The sequence below is a fragment of the Sodiomyces alkalinus genome (genome assembly GCF_003711515.1).
Source record: "Sodiomyces alkalinus F11 unplaced genomic scaffold SODALscaffold_1, whole genome shotgun sequence".
Classification (NCBI taxonomy): domain Eukaryota; kingdom Fungi; phylum Ascomycota; class Sordariomycetes; order Glomerellales; family Plectosphaerellaceae; genus Sodiomyces; species Sodiomyces alkalinus.
Window position 1 is genome coordinate 281,024 of NW_021167079.1, and position 15,787 is coordinate 296,810.

The 15,787-nt window shown below is 43.7% G+C and overlaps 2 protein-coding genes across 2 annotated transcripts; one reads left to right on the forward strand and one right to left on the reverse strand.

Annotated features, from left to right (window-relative positions):
- Positions 1–10,228: 10,228 nt before the first annotated feature.
- On the forward strand, positions 10,229–12,250 carry SODALDRAFT_346946 (tRNA nucleotidyltransferase; the record flags this gene model as incomplete). The annotated part of the gene is made up of 5 exons (XM_028613274.1): positions 10,229–10,241; positions 10,404–11,216; positions 11,284–11,853; positions 11,941–12,152; positions 12,227–12,250. 5 exons carry the CDS (start codon positions 10,229–10,231, stop codon positions 12,248–12,250), a joined length of 1,632 nt encoding a protein of 543 aa, XP_028469590.1.
- A 476-nt stretch (positions 12,251–12,726) lies between these two features.
- Positions 12,727–14,022, reverse strand: SODALDRAFT_267680 (queuine tRNA-ribosyltransferase; the record flags this gene model as incomplete). Its single annotated transcript, XM_028607566.1, has 2 exons — positions 12,727–13,890; positions 13,960–14,022. 2 exons carry the CDS (start codon positions 14,020–14,022, stop codon positions 12,727–12,729), a joined length of 1,227 nt encoding a protein of 408 aa, XP_028469591.1.
- Between the last annotated feature and the right edge of the window lie 1,765 nt (positions 14,023–15,787).

The following is a 15,787-nucleotide window of genomic DNA, read 5'->3' on the forward strand; positions in this document are numbered from 1 at the left end:
GTGGAAAAATAATAATCGGCGAGATAGAGGTGTTAATATTAGCGTATATAATTCCTGTAAGGGTAGTATAGGGGCGGGCTAGAAAAACTAGGGAAGTATAACTATTCAAGGTATAGTTTATCGACTGAATAGTGGCCTTTAATTAGTTAGGTTTAAAATAAGGGCTATCCGACCGGGTAATATCTAACGTCTATATCTCTAAACGCCCTACGGGTTAATAGGTTAATCTAGGTAAGGGTTAAGGCTATTCTGGCGAGAGTAGGCACGGCTTACTAGCTGGCTATGGTAGATATTTAGTCTACGAAGCATTATACGAAGCGTTGTCTTAGCTGCTTAGTTATTAGTTACCTAAGTAGAAGGAAACGATAGGTTAGGATCCGCGGAGTTACGGTTCCTCCTATTAGTTCTTATAGGTTATAACGTTTATCGTTGTTAGTCTGCGAGTGCCTATTCCTATAGGAGTAAGGCTTCCTGCTTAATAATAGCGATAGCTCCCGGTAGTAGATTCTATGCCTAAGTCTAGAGTGGGTTAGCCTTAATGAAATTATAGACTTAAAAAAATTCCTTTTCTGCTATGGATAGCGGTTCTATTTAGAGTAGGGAAGAGTAGTAGTGAAAGGAGATAGTCTAGTGAAACTATAAGACTATGGCAGTTATATCCGGTGGGAAAATAAAAACTTAAAATTAGTCGAAAGCGGCGCTTACTAGTAAGGAAACTAGTAGCGACGAAAGTGTAAGTCGAGTTAATAACGTTAACGAAAAGAGGGGTAATAGCGTTAGTCGAAAGCTACGAAAATCGGGGAGAAACGCGAGAAAATGTTTTAACGCGTGGCCGATTAAGATACCGATTAAGATAAGGGTTATAAAATAGTTTTTTGGTTAGCTATAAGATAGAAAAAGACTCTGGAGGAGAAAAACGCTAGAGAAAAACTGCGGGACTTAGCTAATCGGTGTGTTACCGGGATACGTTAATCAGGGGTCTATAGGGTTAATAGACGTTAACCGGTTATTGTGATATTCTGATAGGAAAAACGTTTGTTTTTATTAGAGATTATCGGTTTAAATAAAAGACAAATAAGGTATAGTATAGTGACGATCGGAAGTAATTAGTTACTACTATTTATCAGGCCGTATCACGGCTGCAGAGCAGGTCTGTTAAGGTAAGGTGTAAACTAGAGATATCTTCTAAGAAGAGTCGTAAGCTCTAAGAGCTTACCTGCGGAAGTATAATAGATATACTTCCGCAGTCTCTGACTAAGCTACCTAATAACTAAGCTAAAGAAAGAGCTATGGCACTCTGTGCTATTCCCACGTACTGTCAGGGTAACGCATATGGCGTAGCATCCGCTATATCGATATCTATGGCCACTAGTTACGTTAAGTAAAGGAATAAGGGTAAATACTCATAGTATATATTACGAGCGCGGAAATAATACTAGACGGATTAACGAAGGCGTTATTATCGATCTTACTCCGCTATCCTAACTAATCTATAGGAGCCTTTCTAGGCTATACGGTCCTTCTCGGGTGGCTATAGGGGGGGAAACCCGGGTAAAACCCGGGGAAAACCCCTATACACTTCCTTGGGTGGAGTGGTGCCGCTGCGGGGCCGACGTGGCCCTGGTTCGTCTCTGCCACATATAAACGAAGGCGTTGTACGGCGAGAAATTTAAGATAGTCAGGTCCTAGGTAGGAGTAATAGATATACGGGAACGGCTATAGTAAAAAATAGCTAGAGGAAGTCCGGATAGAGTATTTAGAGGACCTAGAGGATAGGTTCAAGGGCGGTTATAGCGAAGAGATTATATAGGTTATATACCTATTATATCTGGCGGTTATAAATAGCTTTAATTGCCTAACTAACGTTTAGGGCGATTAGGGGATATATCAAATAGACTATAGTCTTTTCGGTTACATAATAGGCCGGATTACTAAGAGTATAATCCAGGTAGACGCTTACAGAATCTACACTATATAAAATACGGCGGCAGCGTTTCCCTAACGGTCCGATATGGTTATAATTATACACAATTGCCTCAATCAATTTTGACCTATTTTGTGACGATTTCGACTACGCTTTATCTAATAGGTATCGCTATAGTAACTGTGCCGGTGCATAGAATAAAGAAAATAATACAGAAAAGGACCTGTTTTCCTTATTTATATTATAACTTCGTCAGTTCTTATCAAAAATCAATAAAATACATACCGTTTAGGAGCTCTTAAGATACCCGCACAGGCTAAGCTCAAGGACATTAACGTGAAGAAGCCAAAGGGCAGTCAGGACTACTAAACCTAGACGATAGCTATACATGCCTACTTTATATATAAGGGAAAGTTTGAAAAGGAGCTTATAAAACCCCTTCCTAAAGATACCTCTAATAAGGTAAAAGAAGAAGATTTAAAACCTACTAGAGATCTACCCTCTACTCTATAAGATAGGCCCCTAACGCAGGTTTAGGACCTTAATTTTACTTTAGAAATCTAGGAAAAGCTAAAATCCTTATACGAGAAACAGGGTTTTTAAGCAGACTATAACGTCCTTATATCGTTTTGTAACCTAGATATCTTAGAATTCCCCACGCTCGAGGACTTTCTATATAAAGTCTAAGAAAGGCTAATTATCCTTTAAGGAAGGGATATTATTCTACCTGATAAGGTAGTTTTTACGTGGACTCTAAATCGCCTAGACGAGCGATATGACGTAGTCACTTCGTAGATCCCGTAGGCCTTTCGGTATGATATCGATAGCTATATATTCGATAAAATCATTACGGAACTAAGAGATACGTTAAGGAAAATCGACTCTTCTACCTCGAAGGCCCTACTTATAAAAGCTTACAAAAATCAGAAACATCAGAAAAAATAGTCGAGCGGAGACTAGTACCAGAAGAACCTCTTCTATAGTAACTATAAAAGATCTAGGCACTTACCGATAAACTGTTTCTTTTTATATTCCGAAAAAGCCCCCGTAGGTTAGGTGGTTAAGGGAAACTCCTCTAGTTTAAAGAAAAGTACTTAAAATCAGGTAAATAAAAATAAATGGCCTCTAAAGAATAAGACGGCACCATCCAAGCTATCGTTATAAGAGACTAAAATACTTAATTGTCGCATGGGCACACGGACCACGACGTGGCCTATAGGGGATCCAGGGGGGATCCACGCTATAACTAAGGGCTTCGGATATAATAGGGGCGGATACAGGAAAAGACCGGATGGGATCCAAATAACTTAGTACCTATAATACAGTCTTTACCACCTAAATTAAGGGTATAAGAGACTCTCCTAGATATAATTTGATATAATATATACACACGAGATTTCTGCTCTACTAAGTTAATTATTAAAGTGCCTTTTAACGGGCGATAGTTATAAGCCCGGGTTATAACGCCTAAACGATAGATATTAATAAGGCTACCCCTATTCCACTATAAAGAAGTAATCACGTCTATATAAGCACTCTTAAATAACTACTATCGACCTGATTAGAGCAATTAAGAGACTAATTAACCTACCTATTAATTAACTAATCGATAAACGATAATCTAGTAAGGATATCTTCTAACGTATCTAACGCCGAATAGAAGGCGGCCGCTACTACCCTTATTAACTAGAGGGATTAGGTAGTTTAGGAGCGCGCCGTACGCGGTAAATCGGCCTTCTGCTAGGATAACTACCTTAATCTAAAGCTAAGCGATAAGGAGGCTAACGCTTATCTCCTCCTTATACCTATACCACCTAATATTCGTAAATACGAAGCCCTCGCCGTGGACCCTAACGCGGAGGAGGCCACGGCCACTAGCGTCACGGCGACTCCGTCTTTTACTATCACGCTAGAGGGCGATAAGGCCACGGATACTATAGAATCCACGGCTACCACGGCCGCTACCATGGCTACTAGTAAAAAAAAGACGGCCGCCCGCTATAAGGCTACGGCCACGGCCGTAACGAAAGAGCCCCTAACCAGGACGCCTATATCTATTAACGACCTCTCTAAAAAGGGGCGTACGTACTACCTATAAGACCGCCGCGTATACCGCGAGGAAAAGGCACACTACGACGCGTAGTAGAAGGAATTTAATAAGATATATTCCTATATCGAAAGAACTATCTATACCACGTTATATAACCTCCTCGCCTAGCTATAGGACGATACCGTAAATAACCTATAGGCCGAGATTACCTTCCTACATGCGCACGCAGGACCGACACCTATAGACCTCTATAAGGAAGCTCTAGTCCTATACCGACGATACACCACGCCTATAAAGGCTATACCTAAGGATATAGACGCTTAGGTGGTAAGCTAGAAAATAAAGATAATATACTATAAATATAAAGGCGTCGTGGAGCTATTAAGCGCGGACTATTAGGCGGAAGACGCGTTAAAAGCTATTAGACCTATCGCCTAGGAATAAAGTAATAACTACCTAGTAAATAACTACGATAAGATTACGGAAAACGAGCTAATAATTAACGACTTCGTAAAGGCTCTACGTGCGGTTCTTAGTAATATAAAGAGCCTATAATCCACCGCTATAAAGCCTAGAGTTAGGAGAGGCACCTTTAATACCCTTAGGAACCTCCCCGATACTAAGGATACTACTAATAACGATAATAATAAGAAGCGCCCTTATAGTGATACGTCTGTAAAGGCTATCCCTCCTATACTGAGGAGGCTTTACGAGATATATAAGAACACCTATACTACCGCCGCCTATTAGTATATAAGGCCGGATATACGCCCTTATACCTAGCGTGGCCGTGAAGATATTATAAAGGTCGCGGAAAAGAAGATACGTATTTATAGTTTTCAAAGCCGCGTAGATACCGCGATACAGAAAAGGCGGGAAGTAATAGCTACCACCGCTAATAAGATAGAGGAAGTCTTGGAAGATTAACTCTATAATACTACACCTACTACTATAGTTTATAAAGACCTGTCTATCACCGCGACGGGGAGACTAGGAGCCCCCTTAACCTAGGGGGTGGCGCGTCGTCGTACGACGACACTATTAAGATTATAATAAGAATAAGGGATATCCCTTTCTATTAACTAAGCTAGAGCGTTATTACACTACGCGATCCTAGACTTAGGATCGTTAATCTATATCTTTCATAATCGAGGCCGTTTTATAGCTGTTAGACTACCTATAGTTAATTTATTAACGCTTTAGGTGGGTATTTATAAGGCTCCTATCCTCGGATACGGAGACGTTAAGCTATGTGTATAATCCTTAGCGGGTATAAAGAGGCTACTACGTCTCCGTGACGTCGTATACTATACGGAATTTATTACTAATATCGTCTCGGAACGCTAGCTACGCCTATAAGGCTACCGCTAAGACACCGTAAACGATACTATCGTTAGCTCCGCCGACGACCGGCCTATTTATAAGCTACTAGATATCCACGGCTAATATATAATCGAGCGCGCGGAAGCTATAGCCGCCACCGCGTTCGCGGTCTTAGTAAGGTATCCCCGCGATAACCCGTATAGAAGATTATAATAACCGCGGTAACCGTAAAAGACCACGGTATAATAGTGGCACGAACGCCTTAGCTACTACGGCACCGATACTCTCGTAAAGATCGTCGACGCGACTTAGGGGGTAAAGATAAAAGGACCTTATATAATAGACTATAACGCGTCTAGGTAATCGTAAATGCCTACGTAGATCCGGCGGATACTATCCCTTTACCCGTTAAAGCCCGGAGAGGCCCTGGCTATTCATTTTCACGATCTAGAAAAGGCGGAGCGGGTTAATAGGCAGCCTGTATAAGTCTATTATATTCGTTATAGACGTGTATATAGGTTATTCGTGGGATTACTACCTATAGAAGTGAGACTAAGGCTCTATCCTGCACGCGTTAAAAGATGTTTTTGCCTTATTTAAGACCTAATTCGACGTCCGGCTATATATCCTAAAAGCCGATTCTAAGATATTTTAGCACCTAGAAGTCGTTGCTTTCCTCGCTGCTAAGGGCGTAAAAGGCTAGCCGTTAGTATTATATTTATAGGATTAAAACGGCGTTATAGAACGGCTTAAAGGTATAGTTAAGAGAAGAGCAAGGGCTATAAGGATTAGAGCTAATCTGCCTATATCTATTTAGCCTAAGATCTTTAAGACTGCTATATATCTATATAATAGGACGCTATAATATATTAACGACTAGCGAACACTATACGAAGGCCTACGGGGCCGTTAACCTAACCTTACGCACCTATAAGCTTACGGCTGGCTATAAAGCCTTTATAAAAACGCGCGATGCCTAAGCTAAAAGGAACCGCCTATAAAGGCTGGAACCGAAGGTATAGATCGGTTATTATATCGGATACTAATCCTTAAATAGCTTCTGTATTTAGCTGCTATACTTAACGGATATTATCACCACGAGAGACGTGGTCTTTAACGAAGATAAGATATTTAACGGTAGGATTAAAACGCTATAAGCTATAGCTTCCGCTAAGGAAATCGGGGAACGCCTATAATCTATCCGTATCACCTAATCTAATAAGACCGCGAATAGGCTACTATTAAGGGGTATAGCCGTAGACGTATTAGATCTCGAGTCGGAAGACTCTAACGCCGCCGCTATTACTACGGATACAGGCGAGGCTATCGCTACTACTATGAGAAAGGCCACTACTATTACTATAAATAAGGTTGTAAATCTATAGCCTAATTACTAGGCTATAGATTTAGAACCTCGTAACTCTAATACTACCGCTATTACCATAGGAGAGGCTACCGCTATTACTACGGATACCTTACGGTTTACTATTACGAGGTTTAAACCGTTTCTCACGCCTTTAATATCCCCGGAAGATCCCGCACGCGCGTTCCTTATAGCGTTAATAGTGGTTATGGGAATTAAGGTAGAAGAACACGATAACCACTAACGGATAGCCGCGGATACCTTTAGGGGGTGCTTGTCGGCCGCATGCCGATTGGCTGCGCGCCTATCTATCGCGAGAACTATCGTAAGTCTATACACGACCGAGAAGGTCTAGAATAATAACGCCTAAAAGGCGTTCTTTAACGCTAGCAGGACTTATAATTCTATACGCGCGAGGAAGTAAGCTATTAACGATAGCGATATCGGTGCTATAGATCTTCCTTATATCTCCTAGCCACTATCGCATGTAACCCGCGAGGATCTCCCGCCTTTACTAAACAACCACCGCGATATACGCCTCTACCCGTTATAGGAGCGGTGGTTGTAGACCGAGGGGGAATACCTTAAGGGGTACTGATAGATAGGCTGCTAGTAGGAGATCAGTAGTGATTAGGCTAATAAGTAATAAGTCCTCGCTTATAGATAGGTATACAGCTATAAATTTAATAAGGAGGGCACTCTCCTTAAGTATAAGGCACGCCTTATAGTCCGAGGGGATTAATAAAAATAGTTAGAGACTAAGGATAACTACGCTGTAACGCTAGCCTCGCGGTCTTTCCGTATACTAATAGCGATCGCCGCCCGATTTAACCTGGAGATAAGGCGGTTCGACGCTATTAACGCGTTCGTTAACGCTAGCCTTAAGGAAAAGATATTTATAAAGATACCGTAAGGCTACGAAGTACTAGGTAAGGTCCTACTACTACGGAAAGCCCTCTTCGGCTTAAGGGTATCGCCACTACTATAGTAAGAGGAATTTAGCGGTACGTTCTAGAGGATAGGATTTACGGCCGTGCCTAGTAACCCTTATATTATACTCCGCGATAGTTTAATCCTATTCTTCTACGTCGATAATATCGGACTTATCTACTATAGAGATCGTAAGACTAACGCCGACGACCTTAAGGCCGCCCTTAAGCGAAGCTATAGGTTATTAGGAGGCGAGGAAATCCGCTAGTTCCTGGGAATTAAGGTCCTATGGGATAAAGCCACCCGTAGATTATAGCTATTATAATCCTCCTATATAGAGAAGATCGTGGTTAAATACTACGTAGATATACTCTGCCGAGAACCATTAAAGGTCCTATTATTAACGATAAAGCCGCTAATACCCCGTGATAGCACACGCGCGTTAATTCCCGAGGTCCGCTAGTACTAGGGTATAATCGGTTCTATCCTATATACCGCTATTATAATAAGACCCGATATCGCGTTCGCCTATTCGAAGCTTTCCTAATATAACGTTAACCCCTCCTCCGACCACCTTAAGAGGGCTTAATAAATACTACTATTCCTATATTATATAAGACACTACTACCTAGAATTCTGCGGGGATAGGCTCTTCCTGATAGTAAGCAGCGCGTCCTTTAGGGATAGCCCAGACCGTAAGAGTTTATAGAGATATACGATAAAGCTCTTCGGGGGAACCGTTAACTAAAAGGCGGGTAAGTAACTAATAATAATAACGTCGTTAATAGAGTCGGAACTACTCACTCTTACTAAAGTAGCTAAGGAGACGCTGTTCGTTAGCCGGATATTAAGAGATTTAGAGCTTCGGTTAGACTAATAGTAACTATAGCTACACTACGATAATTAATAGACTATTAACCTTATTAATAGAAGGCATAACGTCTACGAATAAGGCTACAGCACGTTGATATTTATAACTAATAGGTATATTCGTTAGTATAGTAGGGCCTTTTTAAGGTTACGTACGTTAACACGAAGGAGATAATCGCAGATAGTTTAACGAAGGCACTACCAGAGGCAGGGATTAAAAGACTATAGTAATAGCTTAATTTAACGGATTAAATGGATTGTATCGAGTGGTCTAAACGACTACACGAAGAGATTAAACGCGCTAAAGCCACGGCCGTAGCGACTATAAAGGCCTCTAAGGGCGTAGTAGATCCGATAGATATAGATCCGATTAAGTAGATCCGGCTAATCAGGATTAAGGAACTAATTAAGATAGAATTAAATTAAACGGTTAAACAGGGCGGATTTAGATTCCTTTTACGAGGGCGTTTTCCCTTACCTGTTGATTTTACGCTGGAAAAGTTAAGAGCGTTTAGTTTAAACCGAAGCCTCTGATTAGTTAGTTAACCTAAGAAGACCTACCTTAACTAAGGGGGTGTGTTGTATAGGTACACGGACCACGACGTGGCCTATATGGGATCTAGGGGGGATCCACGCTATAACTAAGGGCTTCAGATATAACAGGGGCGGATACCGGAAAAGACCGAATAGGATCCAAATGACTTAGTACCCATAACAGAGTCTTCACCACCTAAATTGAGGGTATAAGAGACTCTCCTAGATATAACTTAATATAATATATATATACGAGATTTCTGCTCTACTAAGTTAATCATTTAAGTGCCTATTTGACGTGCGATATTACTTTCTTCTATTAGTACGAGTAATAGAAGCTTTTAGGGAAAATAAGTAACGACGAAACTATTAATTTAGTTTCTAATATACCGCTTACGGAGGAGCCTTTTTCGGAAGCTAATATTACGGGTTGACCCCGATATAAAGGATCCGGCTATACTCCGGATCTTTCTGACTGCATGCTTAGTCAACGGACCTATATCGCCTAGTTATCGCTACCTTATAGCTAGCCTAGCACTATAGACTTTTCTTCTTTTTCTTTTTTCTTTCCTTAATTCTAGATAATCTATTATTACGACCTTACTTAGTGCCACGACCTATAACTAGTCGTTTATAGCTAATACCGATAACGAAGCCAAAGATTAGTAGCACGAAGAAGAAGAAGAACTAGAAAAAGAAAAAGACAATGAAGATTAGGAAGAAAAAGAAGAAGACTCGGATAACGAGGTTCTTTTTTAAGATATTCCTATTATACCTACGCCTTTACGTCTCCCGGACCCCTACGCGGAAGACCTAATAGATATTAAATAGATATTTATCTTTTAAAATAATAAGACCCCTTAAAATACTAATATAAATATAGGACGGGTAGTGGAAAAGATTAACAGAATTTCAGATAGTTTAATTAAATTAGATTTGAATTTTTGTATCGATAGTGGTGCTATAGCACACGTTATAGTCAATAAAAAGCTCCTTTCTACGTATAAACCCACTAAAAGTACTACTAGTTAGGATAATACAAATAAAATAAAAATAATAGATACTAGCAACTATTATATTAAATTCAGGGATTCGGGAAGAATACTACTACTTCAGAACTATTTATATATTCCCGAATTAGGTGTAGCCGTCCTCAGTTAGGTAAGGTACCTACCTTAGTTATTACTTCCTACCTACTAGGTAGGTACCTACCTAATTAATAGCTCTTGCGGCAATGACTCTACAAAGTACGCCCACTCACTGCATAATAAGGTAATTACCTTACGGATAAAACTCGTTCGTCGGTACAGATGCGTCATACTCACTCTCATGAACGCTGCCGACCAGAAATGTCATGCTGCCACGAACTTGCGCAGCTCTTCTGCTAACCTGTGCGCGCCGACGTCTAGCATATTCTGTAATGATGAAGAGGACTTTCGCCGACTTCGTCAGCCAACCGCACATCAAAACGCCGGCCTCATCCAACCACATTGAGCTCACCACCCGAGAGGCACAGCTGAGAGACTTGCTCCTCGATGTAGCCGCATCCATCAATTCCACTCACAACCCCCCCGAACCTCTCACCTTACGGTGGGCAGGGGGCTGGGTTCGGGACAAGCTGCTCGGCATAGAGAGCCACGATATAGATGTCGCCATCAACTCGATGACCGGCTTGACTTTCGGCGAAAAGATGCGCGAGTATTGCGCCACGCCGAGCCATGCTTCCAGACATGGGATTCGTCCCGATGACATAGGGAACCTCCACAAGATCGCCGCGAACCCGGAGAAGTCAAAGAACCTCGAGACTACGACGGTCAAGATTCTCGACTTCGATGTGGATTTTGTTAACCTTCGCACAGAATCGTACACTGACGACAGCCGCAATCCCGTGGTGCAGTTTGGCACTGCCCAGGAAGACGCGTTCCGCCGTGATGCCACGGTCAATGCGCTGTTCTACAATTTGCACACGACGCAGGTCGAAGACTTTACCGGCGGCCTGGCTGATATGAGAGCCAAGCTCATTCGGACTCCCCTGGAGCCTCTGCAAACGTTCACAGATGACCCGCTTCGTGTCTTGAGACTTGTGCGCTTTGCTAGCCGCCTTGGGTTTTCCATTGACCCGGCAACAAGAGTGGCTATGTCTGACGCCAAGGTGCTTCGTGCCCTGAAAGTCAAGATTAGTCGGGAGAGGGTCGGTGTAGAGTTGGAGAAGATGTTGAGAGGTGAGCAGGCCCCGCGGCTTCCCCAGTGCTAACCTATACTGACCCCGGCGCTGAACCCTGAACCCAGGTAATACCCCTTGCAGAGCACTAGAGCTTTTAGACGACATGGGCCTTTATCAGGCCATCTATACAGACCCGACCAGAGATGACCTTCCCGCTCCGGATCTCTCTCGTTGGAGAGTCGCGTACCGCCTCCTTGACACGCTTTCCCATGACACATCGTCAGGTTCCATCTATACTCTTCTCGTGCAGTCTGCGGAAGACAAATACAATGCATGGGTATTGGCTGCGCTGACTCCCTGGGCACTTACCTCAGACCCGCCCACCCCGACCGGCCCGGGAAAGACCAAAGCTCCCCTTCCCTATGCAGCTATTGTGGCCAGGGAGGGCACGAAGGTTCCGAATAAGCTCTTTGACGTTATTGTCGCAGCCCGTCGCCACTGGTGTGAGATTCGAGACACTAAGGAATCTATATGCGTTGGCCTGGAGGCCAAGAGAAACCCCCAACGGGACACCATTGGCATGGCTATACGGAAATGGGATGCCCGCGAAAGCCACTGGAGGTTACAGGCTCTGTACACCATTCTTGTCGATGTCATGAATCGAGTGGATGCGGTGGCCGCAAATGAAATTGACGGTGAGATTCGTCTGTCCGGACTGGACCGCTCCTTATGCTCTGCGGTTCATCTTTATCTAACATTGACTGCTGAAACTCATCGTGCAGGCCTACTATCTGAGTGGCAGATGTTCCTTGACTACTTGGAGGACGAAGACTTGATGGATGTCACCTCCCTGGCACGACTGGTGGATGGAAAGATGATAGCCAGGGAACTACGCGTCAAGCCGGGCGAATGGGTCGGGCGCGCTCTTGATGTCTGCCTCTCATGGCAGCTTCGTAATCCTGGGTTCACCGACCCTAAGGGGGCGATAGAGGAAGTGAGGCAACGCAGTAGGGAGCTTAAGATTCCCTTGCCAGGGCAATAAATAACAACTTGTGTTGTGTCATGTAGACAAGGTCCATAGACACGGTTTAAGCGTATCACAACAGTGCTGTTTTCATGACTAGAAAGTTTATGTGTGATAAATTACATCCAAGCCCGGTCCCTAGATAGTGCGGATCGTGGCTACTGTGGCAAAGAAGAGCTGCGGAATCTCATTTGAAGACACGCCAACGCCGGCCAAGAAGAACCTGTAGCCCTATGACGGGTTGTGCAAAACCCATATAGTGCGGCTGCGCGCTCTTGTTGTAGGTTGCACACACAGAGAGACGATATGACTCGAGGGCACCTCGTTGACCGACGAGTACCGGATATCGCGGACGACAGGTGTGTGCTCATAGGGAAGGAGTAAAGTCTCAATATATGCATCGAAGATGCTGCACCATCATCCGGCGCACAGCAGGACAGCATGCCCGAATGTCTCGGTGTTTTGATGTGTGTGGCTTGCTTTTTCGGAGTCATGGGAAGGTCAGATGAACATATCCTTTTCGTTTTCAACTGCTCTGGATATGCTATGCATCGTCGTTCAAGAGGTCTACACCAACTCTCTTGAGCGCATCTACAGCCCATTCCGGGTACTTCGACTTGTCATCGTAGAGGTCGGAGAAAAACTGCCGGAGGAAGGCGGGAAAGCGGTCCTCGATGATGGACTGTCGTACTTGTTTCATCAAGTTTAGCTGGTACCACACATTATGGATGGTTAGTAGGTGAGCGGCGACCGTCTCCTTAGCGGCGTTGTGTGAGATGAACGCCCGCGTGACACCCAGATGCTGCGGGCGACAACAGAGGCAGCCGCAACCTTCCTCTATGGGTCCGAAATCATTCCCAAATTGAGCATTGCGAAGATTAAGTACGCCATGTTTGGTGATGGCATTTCCGAAACGAGCAGTCCGTGTAGGCCATACACAGTCAAACATGTCTGCACCAAGGGCGACACTAACTACCAGGTCCTCTGGGTATCCGATACCCATAACATATCGAGGCTTCAGCTCGGGTAGCATCTCCGTGCACGTCTCGACGACCTTGCAGAAGTCTACTTTGGCCTCGCCGCCACTCAATCCGCCGATAGCGATACCGGGCGTATCTCGCTCTAACATTTGCCGACAACATTCCCGCCGCATTTCCACGTCGAGACCGCCCTGAATGATGCAGAAGAGGTTTTGCGTCGTCGGGTTCTTGTGTGCCGCGATGCACCTGTCAAGCCACCGGACGCTACGTTCCATGGCCTGGCGCATGCGCACTTTGTCCGGCGAGGTCGTGACGAGCACGTCGTCTAATTGCATGATGATGTCGCTCCCTATCGTGTTCTGCAGGGAGATCGAATGCTCGGGGGTGAGTAGCATCGGGGAGCCGTCATGGGGACTGAGAAAGCGGACGCCTTCCTCCGTAACATTCGCCAGCTTTAGGAGACTGACCATCTGGAAGCCTCCACTGTCTGTGAGAAGGTTGTGGTTCCAGCCCTGGAACTTATGAGCACCGCCAACCGAGGCCAGGACATCTTGCCCAGGCTTCAGGCCTAGATGATACGTGTTGTTCAGGCAGAGGCGACATCCGGTTTCCTCCAACTGCTCAGGGGTCAATCCTTTGAGTGAAGCTTGCGTAGCCACAGGCATGAATACAGGTAATCGTACCGGCCCGTGTGGCAGCGTCAGAATAGAAGCGCGGGCTCTCGTTGTCTGACCTGATATGTTAGCATACGGTTCGAAACGGCTCATGAAGAGTAAAGCATTGGGTTTTCTTCTTACTGAGCAGCGAGCGCCCAACTCGAATGTTAGGGCGGCTGAAGAGCCTATAGTCGAGGATGCCATTTTGGTCCCTCTCCACATTCGAACTCCAGTCTGGCGGTGTTCCTCGCTCAGAAGGTCTCCTAATATTGCTTACTACGGAGTGGAAATGAGGACAATCATCTGCCGGGTCTGCTTTCAAGTAAAAAGCATAGTATTCGTACTCGAGTTTGGGGATGCCGTGAGCAAGTGTGGGCAGCTTATCGAGGCGAGACTTGCGATCCGTGTTCTCGGAAAGTTGAAACGGGAACGTTGGGCTTAAGGTATACCTAGACCGACTGGCTTGGTACCTGCCTCTCTACAAGTGTCAGATGCCCACAGCCACCTTATCGGGGGGGGGGGTGACTTACGCTATTTTGTACACGGATAGAGTACTTCCGACCGATATATCCACATCGATTTCCCCTCCTTTTACCTTATAGTTAGATATTTTCATGGAGTATCGTTTACTCTTCTTTAATGTATATATATATCATTTACGTACCTTATTTATATACTAATAATTATAAGCCTGGCGTTCTAATAAAATAAAGCTATTCCGGAAGATCCTATAGCTTAAAGACGATTAATACCTTTAAGTCTATAGCGGTTAGTTTAGTATTATTAGCTATATTAGCCTACCATACCTACCTAAGACCGCCGAACTATTTAGTTAAAGATAGAGGTTAGACTAGCAGTTAATAGAACTAGCAAAAACTATCACGACTAAGAATATAGTCCCTACACTATATATACTAGCCGGCTAGTACGTGGAAACGGCGTAGAGTGCCGTAGTTTATCCTAGCTTAGTCAGATAGATAGCTTAGTTAGGAGACTACCGAGGTATACCTATTATACCTCTATAGATAAGTTTGTAGAGCTTATAACCTCTCTTTAAATCTATCTTTAGTTCTTATACACTCTTAACACGCTTTGCGCTATAGCCGTATTCGCGGCCTAATAGATAGTAGTAACTATTTACTTCCGATTATCGCTATACTATACCCTATTTTCTTTTATTTAATCTACTAATTCAATCTATTATCCTATAATACACGATCGACACGCCTATTAACTACGGGCGCGTAATAGGAGTAAAATCGATAAAACCACTAAGATAGAGATTATAATTACCGCCTCCCTCCCGGGATATTATTGTAGCGGCACTATAATACTAGCGCTACGGTACGGCCGGAAGAAATATAGGATAGCGTCGCCCTAACCTCGACTACGGAGAATTCGTAACGGACCCACTTTTCGTAATATAAGCGCTCCCCCCCCCGCCTATAGTAGGATATAGCGCGGAACCGATATAAGAGTAAAAAAGGACTATTACGCCCCCCAGAACTAAGAGTAACTAAGATTAAGGTAGAAATCTAGGCCTTACTAGCTAATAAGAATACGATTAAGTAGGTTCTAGAGTTAGTAAAGGAATTAATCACGATATATAGTACCTATAAAGATGCTAGTATAATACCGCTAATATACCTATACGCTTCCGTTTAATATATTATCCGAGAGGAACTCCGAAAAGAAATAAGCGGTACAAAAAAGACCTCGGCTAATATTATAGGCCGGACTCCTATAGCGGTACCGCTATAGGACCCCGCCCCCCCTAAAATAATCCCTGCTAAGTATTACCGGGAATTAATTATCCTTTAAGGAACCTTCCCCGAAGACTAGCCCCTTAAAGCCAGGACCTAAGAAAATTATCTAAGCTATAAACGCCACGACTACCCGACACGATACTATAACGGTATATAAGCTACTAAGCGGGGATATATACCTTACCTTTACCGAAAGGGTATAA